This window comes from Scardinius erythrophthalmus, assembly GCF_964197995.2.
Source record: "Scardinius erythrophthalmus genome assembly, chromosome: 10".
Taxonomy (NCBI): Eukaryota; Metazoa; Chordata; class Actinopteri; order Cypriniformes; family Leuciscidae; genus Scardinius; species Scardinius erythrophthalmus.
Genome location: NC_138230.1, coordinates 4347995 through 4364448, shown reverse-complemented (window position 1 = coordinate 4364448; position 16454 = coordinate 4347995). Strand labels below are relative to the sequence as shown.

Here is a 16454-nt window from a genome sequence, read left to right as displayed (position 1 = left end):
ACTGATATATCTTGCTGGATATTATCTTTAATAAATATTTCAAGATTTTTCCATAGTTGTTCAGTATAGAAACATGACCAAAATAAATGATAAACAGTTCCCAAAGATTTTTCATTTCAGAGAAATTCCAATTGTAAGCAATGGCTCGTCCCTGGTCATTGTCGCCTGTCAATGAAGTAATATCCGCTTTATCCCTGGTTTCCGCTCGTACTGCCATAGTTGGCGACAGACGTGGACAACTGCGTTACGTCCAGCGGCGCGCTCACGCTGTTGTTGTTTCGTTATGGCCATGGCAAGCAGACTTTGGGACACAAGGGGTGCTTCTCAATTCTTATTTGTGCATCCTCGTTTCCTCTCCTCGCTTCCTTTCCTCGCGTCTCAGCTCCGCCCCCTGTAGGATGCGAGGGAAGGCTGGAAGGAAAAGACGCGAGGACGGAGGAATCGAATGAAAGCTTTTTGTATACATTGGAATCCTTGATCACTCGAGCGTCACTTCATCGCGTCATCAGCAGCGCTCAGAGGATCTGCCCTCATGTTGTTGAAATTTGTTTATTTAATAAATTCATAATAAATAATAATAAAGAAAGATACCCTGTTGAAATATGTGAGGTGTGTGGTTTATATAAACTGCAAAATTAAAGTATAAATCAAAATTATTGTGACCGATGTGAAGGGGGAGGAGAATTGATACGTGCGTCACGTTTTAGTCGATAAAACTCTTCCGCATAGGATGCACCTGTGTATCCTCGCTCATGACTCCTCAGGAAGCCTCCTCACTCCTCGATCCTCGACTCCTCGCGGTGCAATTAGAGAATTGAGATGTCCTTCAAGATGGCTGAGCTCGATCGGTTTCCGGGTCATAGGATGGAGGACGGAGGAGAGAGGAGACGAGGAGGGATATTGAGAAGCACCCAAGAACTAAAACGAGGATCAATATCAGCGTTTTCGAGATGCCGAGAGCTCCACGTCCACGACTAACTTCGACTTGACAGAGACGCCGCTCTTGCAAACTTTATTAGACAGGTGAGCAAAATGTATGAAGGTAAAATTATGCCATAAAGTATTGCATGCGCAGGGTAAGATTTGTGAAAGTGTACATAAGTTTGCAAGCGTAAATTAAATTTGCATGCGCAAGAGAAGATTTGTAAAGGTGTAAATCGCCTTTCAAGTGTAAGAAAAAAATATTTGCAGCATTTCACTGTTACTCGTAAGTGTAATTCATGTATTGTGAAGCTGCAGCTTCATGCTAACGCAAAATAAATATGATCTGTATTCCTCTGACTTCCATTTTTCCGCGCTTACACTTTTGGCACGGTTTTTACGCTCAAATACGGCCAAAAGTATTGCAGGCCCGTGAACAGCAATTTGCGACCGAAAACAACAGAGTTAGGAACTGCAAAACAGATTCACTGCATAAAATCAAACTTTGTGTAAAAAAATAAACTGTTGCAAATGTCTAAATGTGTGCATAGGGCAACAAAGTTACCGAAATAACCCGATTTGTACAGTTACGTCTTTCTTTTACCTGCGCTTCCAGTTTTGGCACGATTCTCTCACTCATTGAGTTTTGCAAGCGCGAAGAGGAGGGCGGGTCCACCTTCATCATTTAGCCAATCAGATGAGCTTCTCGCTGACTCTAGGTTTACTCTTATCTGATTGGTTCAATAAACACGCCAGTCACCAGAACACATCTTTATCTTCATTTGGCTCAGAAACCTTCTGGTTGACGAAATGGTACTTTTAATGCACACATACATGTTAAATAAATAGATAAATAAATAAATAAATAAATAAATAAATAAATAAATAAATAAATAAGTCATGATTGCTTAATAACCTGTGCATCATTAGGCTGATTAAAGCTGACTAACATTCATACTGAATTTCAAGCTGGTGTTAACGTTACTGGATTGAAATGTGATATATTATATAGGCTAATCTGTTACACCACTGAGCAGATGTTAAACTTTACAATCAAAACATTTAATACCCATTCTTTATGTAATAATACAATTCTGATGCAGTGTTTTTCACATCATGTCTCTGTTCGTGGCATTTAACACTCAATTACATATTTTGAAATATTGTCTTGGTCGCACTGTCAATATTGATTCTGACTTAGTGATTACTTTCGTGTGACTGATCAAGCTATTATATGTAGCTAGTATAAATAACAAAATGCTTTCTCTGTGTCCAGATTTGACTGTAATGAAAAACTGATACTAAATCAACATAAACTCAACTTTGACAAAAAGTAACTAATTATGTCTGAATAAAAACCCAGCAACCAGGGAATATACAGCATCTTGATATGTTCATATATAGGGCTATACAGCCATCTAGTGGTTACACGATGGCATTGCAGGTGATAAATGGTGCATCATTTAGAGATGCTCTTAAATACACGAAAAAAATATAATTGTAACATAATAATAGTGGAATCCTCCCAATCAGTAGACAGGTGAAATTATGCATGCAGTAGTTCAGATAAAAAAAAAAATTTCTTAACACACCAGCTCGAAATTCATTATGGACTCATATAGTCATCCTAATGGTGCACAGCTTATTAAGCAATCATGACTTATTTGTTTATTTATTTGTTTATTTATTTGTTTATCTATTTATTTAACATGTATGTGTGCATTAAAAGTACCATTTCGTCAACCAGAAGGTTTCTGAGCCAAATGAAGATAAAGATGTGTTCTGGTGACTGGCGTGTTTATTGAACCAATCAGATAAGAGTAAACCTAGAGTCAGCGAGAAGCTCATCTGATTGGCTAAATGATGAAGGTGGTCCCGCCCTCCTCTTCGCGCTTGCAAAACTCAATGAGTGAGAGAATCGTGCCAAAACTGGAAGCGCAGGTAAAGGAAAGACGCAACTGTACAAATCGGGTTATTTCGGGAACTTTGTTGCCCTATGCACACATTTAGACATTTGCAACAGTTTATTTTTTACACAAAGTTTGATTTTATGCAGTGAATCTGTTTTGCAGTTCCTAACTCTGTTGTTTTCGGTCGCAAATTGCTGTTCACGGGCCTGCAATACCTTTGGCCGTATTTGAGCGCAAAAACCGTGCCAAAAGTGTAAGCGCGGAAAAATGGAAGTCAGAGGAATACAGATCATATTTATTTTGCGTTAGCATGAAGCTGCAGCTTCACAATACATGAATTACACTTACGAGTAACAGTGAAATGCTGCAAATATTTTTTTCTTACACTTGAAAGGCGATTTACACCTTTACAAATCTTCTCTTGCGCATGCAAATTTAATTTGCGCTTGCAAACTTATGTACACTTTCACAAATCTTACCCTGCGCATGCAATACTTTATGGCATAATTTTACCTTCATAATATGTACATAAAACTAATCAATGCTATATAGCTCAACAAATGATGAAATGTTAGAATATGATTTACATTACATTACATTTATTCATTTAGCTGACGCTTTTATCCAAAGCAACTTACAATTGCTATATATGTCAGAGGTCGCACGCCTCTGGATCAACTAGGGCTTAAGTGTCTTGCTCAGGGACACATTGGTGTCGCACAGTGGATTCTCACACCAAAGGCACATGTCTTATCCACTGCGCCACACCACCCATGATCAGTATGTTGATCTATAGCTTACTGCTAGTCTCATACAGACAAACTAACACAATAACATTAGAACTTTCAACACACTCATATGCTGTTTAGTGTAGACCAAGTGAAACAGCGCTGCGTTACCTCACAAGTTTAATATGTCAAATAAACGGACCTGTGTGAGTGAGTAATTCAGCACTTGCGGTTAGTTCGGTAGATTGAAATGTCTTCTTTATATCTGTGAGACTTGTGTGTGGCGCTGAGATCTGTCTCTCATTAGCACTCGTGCTCTGCTTCACACCTCAGTAATGTTAAAAACATCAATGGGTTTTTTTTTTTTTTGACTTTTTGACTTTTTGGATGTCATAACTTCCAAGACGTTCATGCTGTAAGAGGTGTGGTAACAGATTCAAATGTGATAGTGATAAACGATAGAAGTGTAAAAATAGTAATGCAACAACCATTCAAATATTACGCAATCAGGTTAAGGTAATTAATATATATAAGCATATTTAAAAAACTACAAAGACATATCATTCCTCTCAATTCCTCCTCAATTCTATAGAAACCTAAGGAAAAAGAAGTGTGATCATATCATTTTGTGAGGTTTTTTTTTTTTTTTTTTTTTTTTTTATGTATAAAAATAATTTCTGGGTGTCCTTTTTTAGGCCACATCCACCAAAACAGAATGTTTCAAAGAGAGAGTAAAAGCAGGATAGAAAATAACCTATTACTTCTAAATAATGATGTTTTTCATTAAAAAAATATTTCTATAATCTTGCTATAAGTGGGCCTCAGAGAACAGTTCATGACATCTTTAATACTAATGCTAGAAATGTAAATGTAGACAACAAAGATCAAGACATTTATTTATAGAATGGTTAAGTTATGTGTTTGCAGAAGTGATGTCTTACTCATTCATGAAGGCTTTAATCTCTTAATTCCAATGATTATCTGGAATACTAATAGGAGTTTATATATAATAAGGCTATTCAGAAATCATGAAGGACTGGAACATTGAAGAATGCAGAAATGAGATCTCAGACCTTAGGAATTATAGTGGTCAGATAATTATGTTATTAATTTAGTTATGTGAAGTTTATCCAGTGCTTTCTGTTGCATTTTCCACAGGTGTTATTTGTGTGCGGTTCACTACGATCACACTGTTCCCGTAACAGCTCAGCAACAGATGCTGATTGTAAAATGATTGCTCATTTCTAATTCTATTAGCCGTTCATACAAGTGGGCATAATATTCTAACTTTAATTTTATTCTAACTAAATTCACGGATACACTGTGGTTCTGGTATATGAATATTAAACAGTTCACAGGTACAGACACACTGTAAATCACCCAGTATCAGAGATCTGGTTAAAGATGAGATGAGTTCAGGCAAGGGTTTTGAGTTGTTCAGAGTTTTGTGAACGGCACACAGCAGAATTGGGCAACTTTTTACTTTTACTTCTGTTGCCGCAGATTATGCAATACTCGTGGTGTGGTTTCTGTTAACCAAGCAGTTTTCACTACTTTCTGCTTTTATTTTTAATTACATAGATTTGTTATTAAAGCCAGTACCATTATTACATGAAAGAACGTCAGTAGAAACTCTTTTGGTGTCTAAAGGTTTTAACAGTCTGTGTCTTCAACCATCTGTCATTATTCAGTCGGTATGGAGCTCAGGCAACTTCCTCTTCTGCTCTGTGAGTATTGTTTTTCTCTGTGTGTCAGTGAATTTTACATTATATTTAATATGACAGACAGCTTTATCCAACATGAAACTTCACTAAGGCACTGGATTACAAATGTCTTTCCAGAATAAATGGACTGATGTTATTTAGACGCAATGCAAATTTTTATTTATTTTTTTTCTCATGTTGAATTCTTTTGCATCTTTTCAGTGTTCTGTTTAATTTATTTACTTTCAGTTTGGTCCTGTGGTTGACAGTAATTGCAAATACATTTATCTCGGCAATGATGTCAACATTCAGTTGCTTATACATTGGTTAAAACAGTGTATTTATCAGTTTTATATTTATATAATTTTGCAATATTGCAGTATATTTATCAACAGTTTTGCAATTTAGGTTTAATTCATTAAGTGTAAGATACATTTATAAGCCGTTTTATTGCATTAAGTGTTTGCATTTGATGTGAATGGGACACAGAGGCAGTTTATTTTCATTCCTCTGTTTGTGATCAGAATGTTGGCTTGAAGTTCCCTAAACAGTTTTCTCTGCATAGCTAAATCTATTCTATGCACTCATACAGACGAATTTAGCTCTAGACAAAGTACGAAAAATAAGTCTGAAAAAGATCTTTGAGAAAAAAAGTTTTTCTCTTTGTGTTTTTAGTGCTGATTTCAAACATCCACTCTGGACACACTGAAGGTGATTATATTTGATTTATACATTTCATCAACACTAACTGTTTCAAGCCAGCTGAAAAATATTAGTGTTACATTTATAGGACTAAATACACTTTATTGTCTATCTAACAACCTTGCCTTTTTTTAACATTGTCAGTCTATTATTCACAAATATTGTCTACTGTATATTGCTGGAGTCTTGAGACAGAACAGATGATTTCCGTTTCTGAAGTCTAATGTGTGTGAACTGTTTTTCACAACCACTGTCGATTTTCATGGCCGCCATTTACAGCCTAACAAAGCTGACGTGACATTAAAAAGCTGTAAGTCATAATGCATGCATCTCTGTAACACTTTTATAAAAAAGAAGAAGATTTAGTCCTCATTGGTTTGGTGACAGCAACACCTACTGGTCAGAAACAGTAGTATTCTAGTTTATCTAACATCAACATTTTTAACAAAACCTGCTGTATACATGTAGGTATGGAGAACAACACTAAAGTCTAACCTGATCAAGAAACCATGTTTATACATTAAAAAAGCACATTGTTTTCACTGTGAATTGTTATTGGTTTACAGAAAGACCAAAACCCAAAGTGACCATTAAACCTGATCATCGTGTATTCAGAGGAGACTCAGTCACTCTCAGATGTGACATATATGATGAAGGAGTCACTAGCTGGAGGTACAACTGGTATAAAGACGGCTCAACCAGTGTTTTCAGTGAACGACAGGAACACACATTCAGTTCTGTTTCTGAGTCTGACGCCGGTAAATACTCCTGTAATGGGACAGAGACTGAAGGATCACGCAGATCAAACATCAGTGATGAAGTTACACTGACAGTATCAGGTGAGTTTGATCATCTCTTCATAAACACACACAAGTTTAACATGTTATCAATGAGTGATGTCTCTATTTCAGTTCCCAGAGCAGTTTTAAGTGTTTCTCCTCAGAAGTGGTTGACTGAAGGAGATCCAGTGACTCTGATCTGTGAGGTTAACGGCTCCTCTACAGGCTGGACATTCAGCTGGTTCACTGTAACTGGCCCAGGTCAGTTATAATGTGCTTCATCAGATAACATCTAAATTAAGTAAGGGTTAATGGCCGACGAGGTGTCCATTGTCAGGTATTAATGGACGACGGCGAAGTTTTTATCAAATCTAAAGTTTTTACAAACAATAACTTGGTTTCGGAGATATTTATAGTCCGCTCAGCTCGTAGAACCCTTCAGTTTTGTTTTGATACGATAAATTGTAAACAGATACTTTGACTGGCTGTTGCTATGGTTACTCACAGCACATTTATTTATTAATATCGAACGGTAAACAGTCAGTTTCACCAGAACTCCTTTACTAGGTGTCCTCTATCACTTTTTAACGGACACCCTGCAGCCAATCAGAATCGAGTATTCACCCACACCACGGTATAACTGGGTTTATTCAAGTCAATATGACTTAATCAAACCTGACTAAGGATTACATCAATAACATTCTACCCCAAACTCTTGCAATTGGCTAATAGTGCCAGAGATCTGGTGCCTTTTAGATGACATCCTAACATTCTGACTTCATACAGGGATCGGGAATCATTATGAGCTCCTCTCAGACAGCAGCAGAGGAGCTGGAGGAAAGTACACTGTCAGTTCTGCTGATCTAAATCACTCTGGAGTTTATGTGTGCAGAGCAGAGAAAGATAAAACAGCCGTTTACAGCAACACACAACCACTGTGGGTCACTGGTGAGTATTTTTCATTTTTGAAATGACACGCGACGATTCTATTTTAGAAACGGTTTCTATTTTTCCGCAACATCGCGGTTGGAACAACATAGACAAAGTGTGGCAATGATAATTTCAGGTAGGCTACTGTTTATGTGCTTTATTTAATGTTAAAAGCATGCAATGTGACTTTGAATATCATTTAGTGCTCCAGCTTTGTAGCAATGGATAATTCACCTCAGATCTTGAAATTAAACAAATGGAAACAGGAACGTTCAAACTGTGAACAAACAAGTGTATTTTTTGACAAAGATTGTTTTACTAACTCAGCCTATGTATTTTTAATATAGTTTAAATGGTGTAATATTTGTGAGATTCGTCAAGATTACTCTCTGGTGCCGTGCACTTTCCGCGAGATGCCTCCCACACGCTGCTCTGATTGGCTTTGGGATTTGATTGATTTTGATGCATCTTCAGTCCAGTGTGGACAGACGCTTTTTGTCTAGAATTTGTCGCTGGAATCTTATCGCATCGCGACTGGTTAGGACACCGTGTAAGCGTCCCAACCCCCATTGGTGTAGATGTGGAAAAGATCAAAAGTGTGGCAACATTTCACTAGACTCGAGGCCAACAGCGCGAGGTTAAATATTTGCGACAAGAAAACTGCTGCCAAGACAAACAACACAACAAATGAAGCACTTGACAGTGAAAAGATTAAACTGAGAGCACAAAGTTGCTCTGTCTTCGACTACAAGAAGAACTGGAGCGTGTCACAAACTCTGCATATAGGCTACTTGCCTCACAGACATGAGACATAGGCATATAGAAAGCTTGAAATGGCTACTTTTAAATTAACCAATCTGAATCGAAAACAAATACTCTCTGATTATGTAATCCAAATGAAAGGTGCATTTCTCTCTATAGGCATGCACACGTTCACTATACTGTGGAGATGACGAGTCAGCAACGTCAACTTCATCTTTGCAGCCACCACTCACTACTTTATTAATAAACATTATTATTATTATTAAACAATTAAAATGTCTCTTTGCTATTTTTTCCTGACACATTCAAGGCTACTTTTGCCAGTGCTTTACGGCAAGATTTATGCGTGCACTTGAGCGCAAAGCATATACTCCACCCCCAGTGGTCTATATGAGTCTTTGAGTCTGTAAAATATCAACAAACTGAAAAAATAAACCAAAGTTTTTAGATTTTATAAAATTGGTATCAAAATTTTTTTCGTTCAGTCTAATTCAATTTTAGTCAAATTTAGAGATGTTAAAATGGTGCTGATGTGATCATATTTCTAGGATTAGTAAGGGAGCTCCTAGAGCCTGCGTGACATCTTTCCAACAAAGCATTATTATAATCTAGTATTGAGATCATGAACGAATTATTTCATTTTTCACCATTAGACAGTATATGTCATAGTTTGGCAACATTTCTAGGTGAAAAAAAGACTGTTAACACTGACAATGGGATTATCAAAAGAAAGATTGCTATCAAACATAACACCCAAGTGCTTAACTTTAGAAGACAATGTAACCGTTTGGAAATACAGTTGAGTGTTGTCAGCAAAACAGTGAAAGCTTCCCAACGCAATCAGCTCTTCTGACTATTTGCAAACATTGCATGTCTCCTGTGTTTCTGTAGTTGGTGTGATTCTGGAGAGTCCTGTTCATCCTGTGACTGAGGGAGATAATCTGACTCTACGCTGTTTTTATCCGTATATAAGCCCACCAAAACTCAGAGCTGATTTCTATAAAGATGGATCACTCATCCAGAGTCAAACTACAGAGATGATCATCCCTACGGTCTCAAAGTCACATGAGGGTTTCTACTCCTGCAAACACCCAGAGACAGGAGAGTCTCCCAAGAGCTGGATCTCAGTCAGAGGTGAGAGTCAATGAAACTGTGAGCTGATGTATTTCTTCATATGCCCTCGTTCAGATATAGTGCATGATAAAGTGCTTGTGTGTCTCTTTTTCAGGGTTTCATTCTTAAGGGTCTCATTCAGACTCTCAGATCTCTGTCCTCCACATACTCAGTTCTGCACTGGCAGCTTGTCCATATCTGATATTGACAGTCGTACTGATTTACAAATGCTGCAAAATGAGAGGAAAAACACCTGAGTGATTTATTAGAAATCATAATCAACATTAGGCTACCCATATATAATTGGCCAATTGTGACAGCTGTCTTTTGCTTGCTATCTGGAGGTATTGTGACAATACAAATCAATTCATTTGAATCTGTCCTTTAGCATACCTTTGTTGAGAAACCAATACAGTGAAAGATGAACAAACCTAGCTTAAGTAAAATATTTTGTGTGTATTTAACAGTTATATCTGTTGAAGAAGAAGAAACTTCTATTTGATTTTAAACCAAGAAAACTTCCATGCTTCCTGGAATCACTCAATATCTCATTCACAGTCTTGGGCAGAGCGTGCTTACTGTAAAAAATAATAATAAAAAAAACACACTAAAACTGTGTTTTAGTGACAACATCATGTTTAACTTTTCATGTTTCTTCTTTAAAGGGGTGGTAATGCCCTTTTCACAAGATGTAAAATAAGTCTCTGATGTCCCCAGAGTGTGTGTGAAGTTTTAGCTCAAAATACCATGAAAATGACTTCACATGTGGTGTTTTTTTGGTTCTGACTGGTGTGTGAAAATGTTGCCTACTAGTGGTTTCTGAATGTAAATATGAATTTAATGTGTAATATGAGTAATGGCAATATTGATGCTTAGCAAGAACCAACCTCTAATTAAATTTTGAATGTGTTATGTGTTAAGCCTCGTTCTACATTAAAAATGAATAAAACAAAATCTGACCACTGGTGTATGTTTCTTTTCACACTGCATGAGGTTTATTTTGCATCAAGGCACCATCAACTAGAAATTTGCCGGGTTACACAGTGGAATCAATGTATATGTAATAAGTGATTATAATCAAGGCATTAATCAATGTTTTTTCCTTCTAAATATCAAATAAGTTGAATGACTTCTCTGGAGATTTTACTTTGTTATAGAAGTTACCAGTGTGATTACTGAAATGTTCTTTTCATGTATTCTTTAATGTCAGTATTTGATATCTGAATGCAGTAATAGTGCTTGCTCATTGAGCCCGGCTTCCAGGAATGAAATAGGGACTTGTTTTATGTTTTGGTCTTCAAAGTGTTAAGACATATAGGGGTCATTGAAGCCAATAGTTTAAGGGCCCATTTCTCAGTTAAAGCCTTACTTTCCCAACCCCAGGCTCATTGGAAATACGTTACTCTGCCTACATTATGATCAGTCATGTTAAAGCATAGAGTAAATTTACCGAATAAACAAAACACAAAAGAACATGACGTCCTCCATTGTGTCTGTCGCTCGTAATGCTGTTGATCAAACTACAGGTCTCAGATCAGTGCAGAGACACTGAAACACACGCTTCCTCTCATAACTAAAGCTTACACACGGTCGACATCATTTACAGTGCTGTGTTTGTTACAGCTGTGGTTTATTACACTTCAGTTGTATGTACATTGTGCAATGCTATAATTATACATAATATATATAAAAAAAATATATATATTTTTTTTATTATTGGATGTGGTCTATATGATCATGAATGTCTGAAACGATCATCTTCCCTCTCCTGTCAGTGACTGGACATCATTTACCACACATATATATTTTGCACAGGCCATGAAACTGTGGATTATTTCATTAATAAAAAGGCAGAACCAATATCTAATCTAATGGCAATTATAATTCTTAATATTTGTATTTATTTTGTTGTTATTTAATCACATAATAATTAAAATGTAAACAAATGAATAAAGAAATATGACTATAATACTATTATACTGTAAAACCATTTATAATGCAAATCATTGTCCAGCAAGAGTTGCAGTCGCTGTATAATTTACAGCTTTCTTTTCGTAAAGAGATAAAATAGTGCACAAAACACTTAAATATATAAATATTTATTATAAATATACATACAGTACAGCATTTTTCACATTATAAAGTGGCAGTGTAACTTGGTGTCAAATTCAGTATAAAAATAAATATTAAATCTGATACAAAAGCATGTAGTTTATAGAGTAATGCTCTTGAACAGTCGATTTAATGCACTTTAGGTCATAATCCTGATAGTTTGGTAATGTTCTGGTGATCTGAGGGCTAAGATGATTATGTGTGTGTTGTAATGCTGTGTGTGTATAAAGATGATCATGTGTTGTAATGCTGTGTGTGTATGAAGACATCATCGTTGACTTGTTTCAGTGGAGAAGAGCAGGATTAGTCTGGCACTAGAAGCTGGTGTGTGTGTGTGTGTGTGTGTGTGCCGTTATCTCAGTTCCTCACTGTGGGAGAAGACGGACAAGCAAAAACGCCAGCAGAACCAGGAGTTTATTATTAACAATTATTATTTAATTGTTTTTAGATCAGGAAATAAAGAGGAGCTAAAAATTGTGCAGACGGAGCTGAGGAAGAAGATCAGGGATGGTAAATGCAGTTATAAGAGGAAAATGGAAGATCAGCTGCAAAGTAACGATGTCAGAGGTGTCTGGAGGAGCCTGAATACCATCTCTGGGTATAAAGTCATCACACCTCTATCTGAGGTGGACCATCTGCCCCTCCCTTTGTCCAGACTCTCCTTAAGAGCACATTACCATCGCTGACACTTGGTTCAGAGCCCTTTTACATCTCCAGTACACCTACTCCTCCATTTCCCATCCCCCAGATTACTACTCACAGCCCTGGGCACCCAACTACTAAACTGTCTCTTACCGTCAACCAGGTGAGGGGAGAGCTGAGGAGACTGAAGATGAGGAAGGACCAGATGTTATCAGTCCACGGCTCCTTCGGTCTTGTGCTGACCAGCTGTGTGAGACTCTTCAGCACATGTTCAACCTGAGCTTGAGGCTGGGGCAAGTACCACAGCTGTGGAAAACATCATGTCTGGTTCCTGTGCCTGAGATGCCACACCCCAAGGACATGAACAGCTACAGACCGGTGGCTCTGACGTCTCATCTGATGAAAACATTTGAAAGACTCGTTCTAGGATATCTTCGTCCCCTGGTGAACCCATTGATGGACCCGCTTCAGTTTGTCTACTGGCCTGGCATCGGAGTGGATGACGCTCTCATCTACCTTCTCCACAGATCCCTCTCTCATCTGGAAAAAGCTGGAAGCTCTGTGAGGATCATGTTTTATGATTTCTCCAGTGCCTTTAACACCATCCAGCCTGCACTGCTGAGAGACAAGCTGGGGGACGCTGGAGTAGACCTTCACCTCTCAGCCTGGATCCTGGACTACCTCACCAGCAGACCACAGTTTGTGAGGATTAAGGACTGTCAGTCTGACACAGTGGTCTGCAGTACAGGGGTACCACAAGGAACAGTATTGGCACCATTCCTCTTCACCCTCTACACTGCAGACTTCACCTTCAACACCTCAGACTGCTTCCTCCAGAAGTTCTCTGATGACTCTGCCGTCGTTGGTCTCATCTCTGATGGGGATGACAGAGTGTACAGAGAACTGAATCAGGACTTTGTGGTCTGGTGCAATCTAAACCACCTCCTTATCAATGCAGCAAAGACTAAGGAGCTGGTGGTGGACTTCCGCAGGAGTAAGCGTGCTTCCCCGGTACCTGTGAATATTCAGGGGATGGACATTGAGATTGTGGACTCCTACAGGTATCTTGGCTTCCAGGTTACCAATAAATTGGACTGTACAGACACTGTTAAGGACCTTTATAAGAAGGGCCAGAAGAGACTGTTCCTGCTCAAGAGACTAAGGTCTTTTGGAGTACAGGGTCCACTCCTGAGGACTTCTTATGACTCTGTGGTGCCATCAGCCATCTACTCTGGTGTGTTATGCTGGAGTAGCAGCATTACAATGGCAGACAGGAAGAGGATAAACAGACTGATTAAAAAGGCCGGTTCTGTCCCGGGTTGCTCACTCGAGCCAGCTGAGGTGGTGGGAGAGAGGAGGGTGACAGCTAAGCTCTCATCCATGTTGGAGACCTCGTCCCACCCCCTTCATGGGACACTAACATCACTGAGCAGCTCCTTTAGTGTCAGACTGATGCACCCACGCTGTGTGAAGGAGAGATTCAGAAGATCTTTCCTTCCTGCGGCCGTGACACTTTATAATCAGCACTGTTAAGCATTAAACAGAAACCACAACTCAGAGACTGAGTGGAAATCAATGCACAATGTCACTTTGCATCGCTAATATATTCACTTGCACTGTTTTTATATTTGGTCATTTGTTTTATAGGTGTAAATATATAATCTTTTTTATTTTAGTATTGTATAGTTTATTTTGAATTTTGATATTGTTAGTATTATGTTCATGTCACTTATTATTTTACTTTATGCTATCTACTTTCTGCTGTAAATGCTGAAATTTCTCACTTGTGAGACAAATAAAGGTTGATCTAATCTAATCTAATCTAAAAAAACATTTTCTGAACATAGTAAAAAATAGCCAAAATATTTAATTAATACAAAAATACATACCAAAAAAAAAAATAATACACAAACAAAAATGTTTCTTACAAAAGTGGTTTAATTTTCACAATACTACTCACAGATTTACAAAAAAATATTGCAGATCTCCTATTATGCAGACACACACAACAGTGGAAAGGAAAAAGTATATAGGTGATGATGATGATGAAGACACTTAAGGAGAAGCTAAGGCTCTTACAAAGGCCATATTAAACATACATATTTAAAAACAATATGTTACAATTTATGCATATGTCTATACACACTGTCTTTCACTATATCAGTTTATTCCCACTAAGATGCATTGCATCAAACCACTGTGGGCAGAGATGTATTAAAATCCTCCTGATTTCCCAGCGTTGTTTTTTAATATCATGCACATCATGATACATTTCATTATTCAGTTATAAATCCTGTTTCTTCCTGGTTCACATGTCACAACCTGAGTTAAAGAGTGCATATAACTTGATCTCAGTAACACATGTAATGTTTAAGTGTTCTGGCTAAACTCTCAGACCAGTCCGCATGTGTTTCTGTTGTCTTTAAAAACTAAAGGAGGAAGACCATCACTAATGTAACGTAAGACATGAAGCTTACACTGACATTTTGAAGAAGTGAACATCAGTGATAAAGGAGAGAAGTTTATCTTGATGCCGGATCATTTCAGAGCAAGAGAGGATTCAGTTCAGTTTACAAAGAGAAGCCCCGTATAATCTCCTGTAGAGATCAGTTAAAGGCAACAGCGGCGAGGAGAAATCTCTCTAAAGATGATTAATATGGGAAAAACACCTCGGCATGAACACAGACTCAACTTTGGCACACTTTTCCTTTTGTACAGAGAGTCAGACAGACAGAAACAAATTACAGGAAAATCAGACAATTTGCAATATGAGTGACTCGATAATGTGAGATTCCACATCAGTAACAGTAAAACAACAATTCTGATATTATTGTAGATGATAAATAATAATTTGATGCATTTATATGGAGCTTTTCTCTGCACTCAAATCGCTTTACACAGAAGGGGGGGGGGGGGGGGGATCTCCTCAAACACCACCAACACCAATACCACACTCCTCTCGCTGCAGATGTTCAGTACTGGCAGAATCCTCTGTAGATCTGTTGATCCTAACCAGTGTCGTCACTAGATGTTCTGGGCCTCGTTTACAGTTTAATCGTGGCCCTCAGGAGAGATTATTATAGGCCTGGTTCCTCTGCATTCTGATCCACCGGCGGTGAGTAAAGTCTATTCAGACACTGGGATTTCTTGATGACAACAAAGACAATCACACACACCAGAACCAGCAGAATCACAGGCAGTCCAACACTCCAGAACCAATACACTGCAGCTGGAAGGAGGAAGGAGGGAGGAGAACACAAGTTTTTAAAAATGTTTTTTCTTTTTTTTTAAACTCACTGCTTAAAGATTTTTTAGTTTAAAAAGTTTAAAGTTCTCAATGTCTCCTGTTTTACTTACTCAGTTGTTCATTATGTTTGTTATCCTCTGTCTCCAGTTTTCCCTTTGATCCTGATCTAGATTCTGTAGAGGAGATTGAAAGGTCACTCTCACACAGTTTAGCATCAATTCTCAGTTCAAATCCTGATATAAAATCAGCTCAAATATCTCTCCTCCTCCACTGATCTTCTCTCACCTGTGACTGAGACTGTGATCAAGGTTTCTCCTTCATAATCCAGAACTCTGTATGTTCCAGTGTCAGTGACTGTAAACTCATTAATGATCAGAGTCTCGTCACTGACGGTCAGTCGATCACTGTTGACCCCGTGACCTCTCGTCCACACCTCTGTCCAGCCTTCACTAGAGTTTCTCTCCACTTTATCAGCGTTGGTCAACAGAACATCCAACTTCAGATCCTCTCCTTTCTGCACAGAGATCTCATCTGAGGAGGAACACACACATTCATCATTATTATAATGGTGTCAATCAATCAAGACCATAAAAACATATTTAAGATTAAAGGAACTGAATGTAATCATTTAAAAACCAGCCAGTGAAAAGCCTATATTGGAATCATCTAATCTGAATAATGAATAATTGTTACATTTAGTGTGTTTCCTGATCACAGGCCCTGCACACAATAGTTAAACTTTAAACTGTTAGTCAATTAAACTGTTAACATTATCAGGAAATCATGAAAGCACATGTTGATGGTTTGATCAGTTTTGAATTTACCATGAATATGAAAATGATACTCCAGTTTTTCTGCCTCCACTGCTGTCTGTTTATTATTATTGTAATAAACATGTAAAAAGT

At 37.8% G+C, this 16454-nt stretch overlaps 2 protein-coding genes across 2 annotated transcripts in view; one reads left to right on the top strand and one right to left on the bottom strand.

The window, feature by feature from the left end:
* LOC308697126 (uncharacterized protein) overlaps positions 1–16454 on the bottom strand; it is an 874503-nt gene that overhangs the window by 623261 nt on the left and 234788 nt on the right. The gene's annotated exons all lie outside the window — the stretch shown is intronic.
* On the top strand, positions 5055–10509 carry LOC308697157 (Fc receptor-like protein 5). Its single transcript, XM_081376295.1, has 7 exons — positions 5055–5286; positions 5938–5973; positions 6531–6803; positions 6876–7004; positions 7530–7691; positions 9327–9569; positions 9664–10509. Exons 1-7 carry the CDS (start codon positions 5256–5258, stop codon positions 9675–9677), a joined length of 888 nt encoding a protein of 295 aa, XP_081232421.1. The 5' UTR covers positions 5055–5255; the 3' UTR covers positions 9678–10509.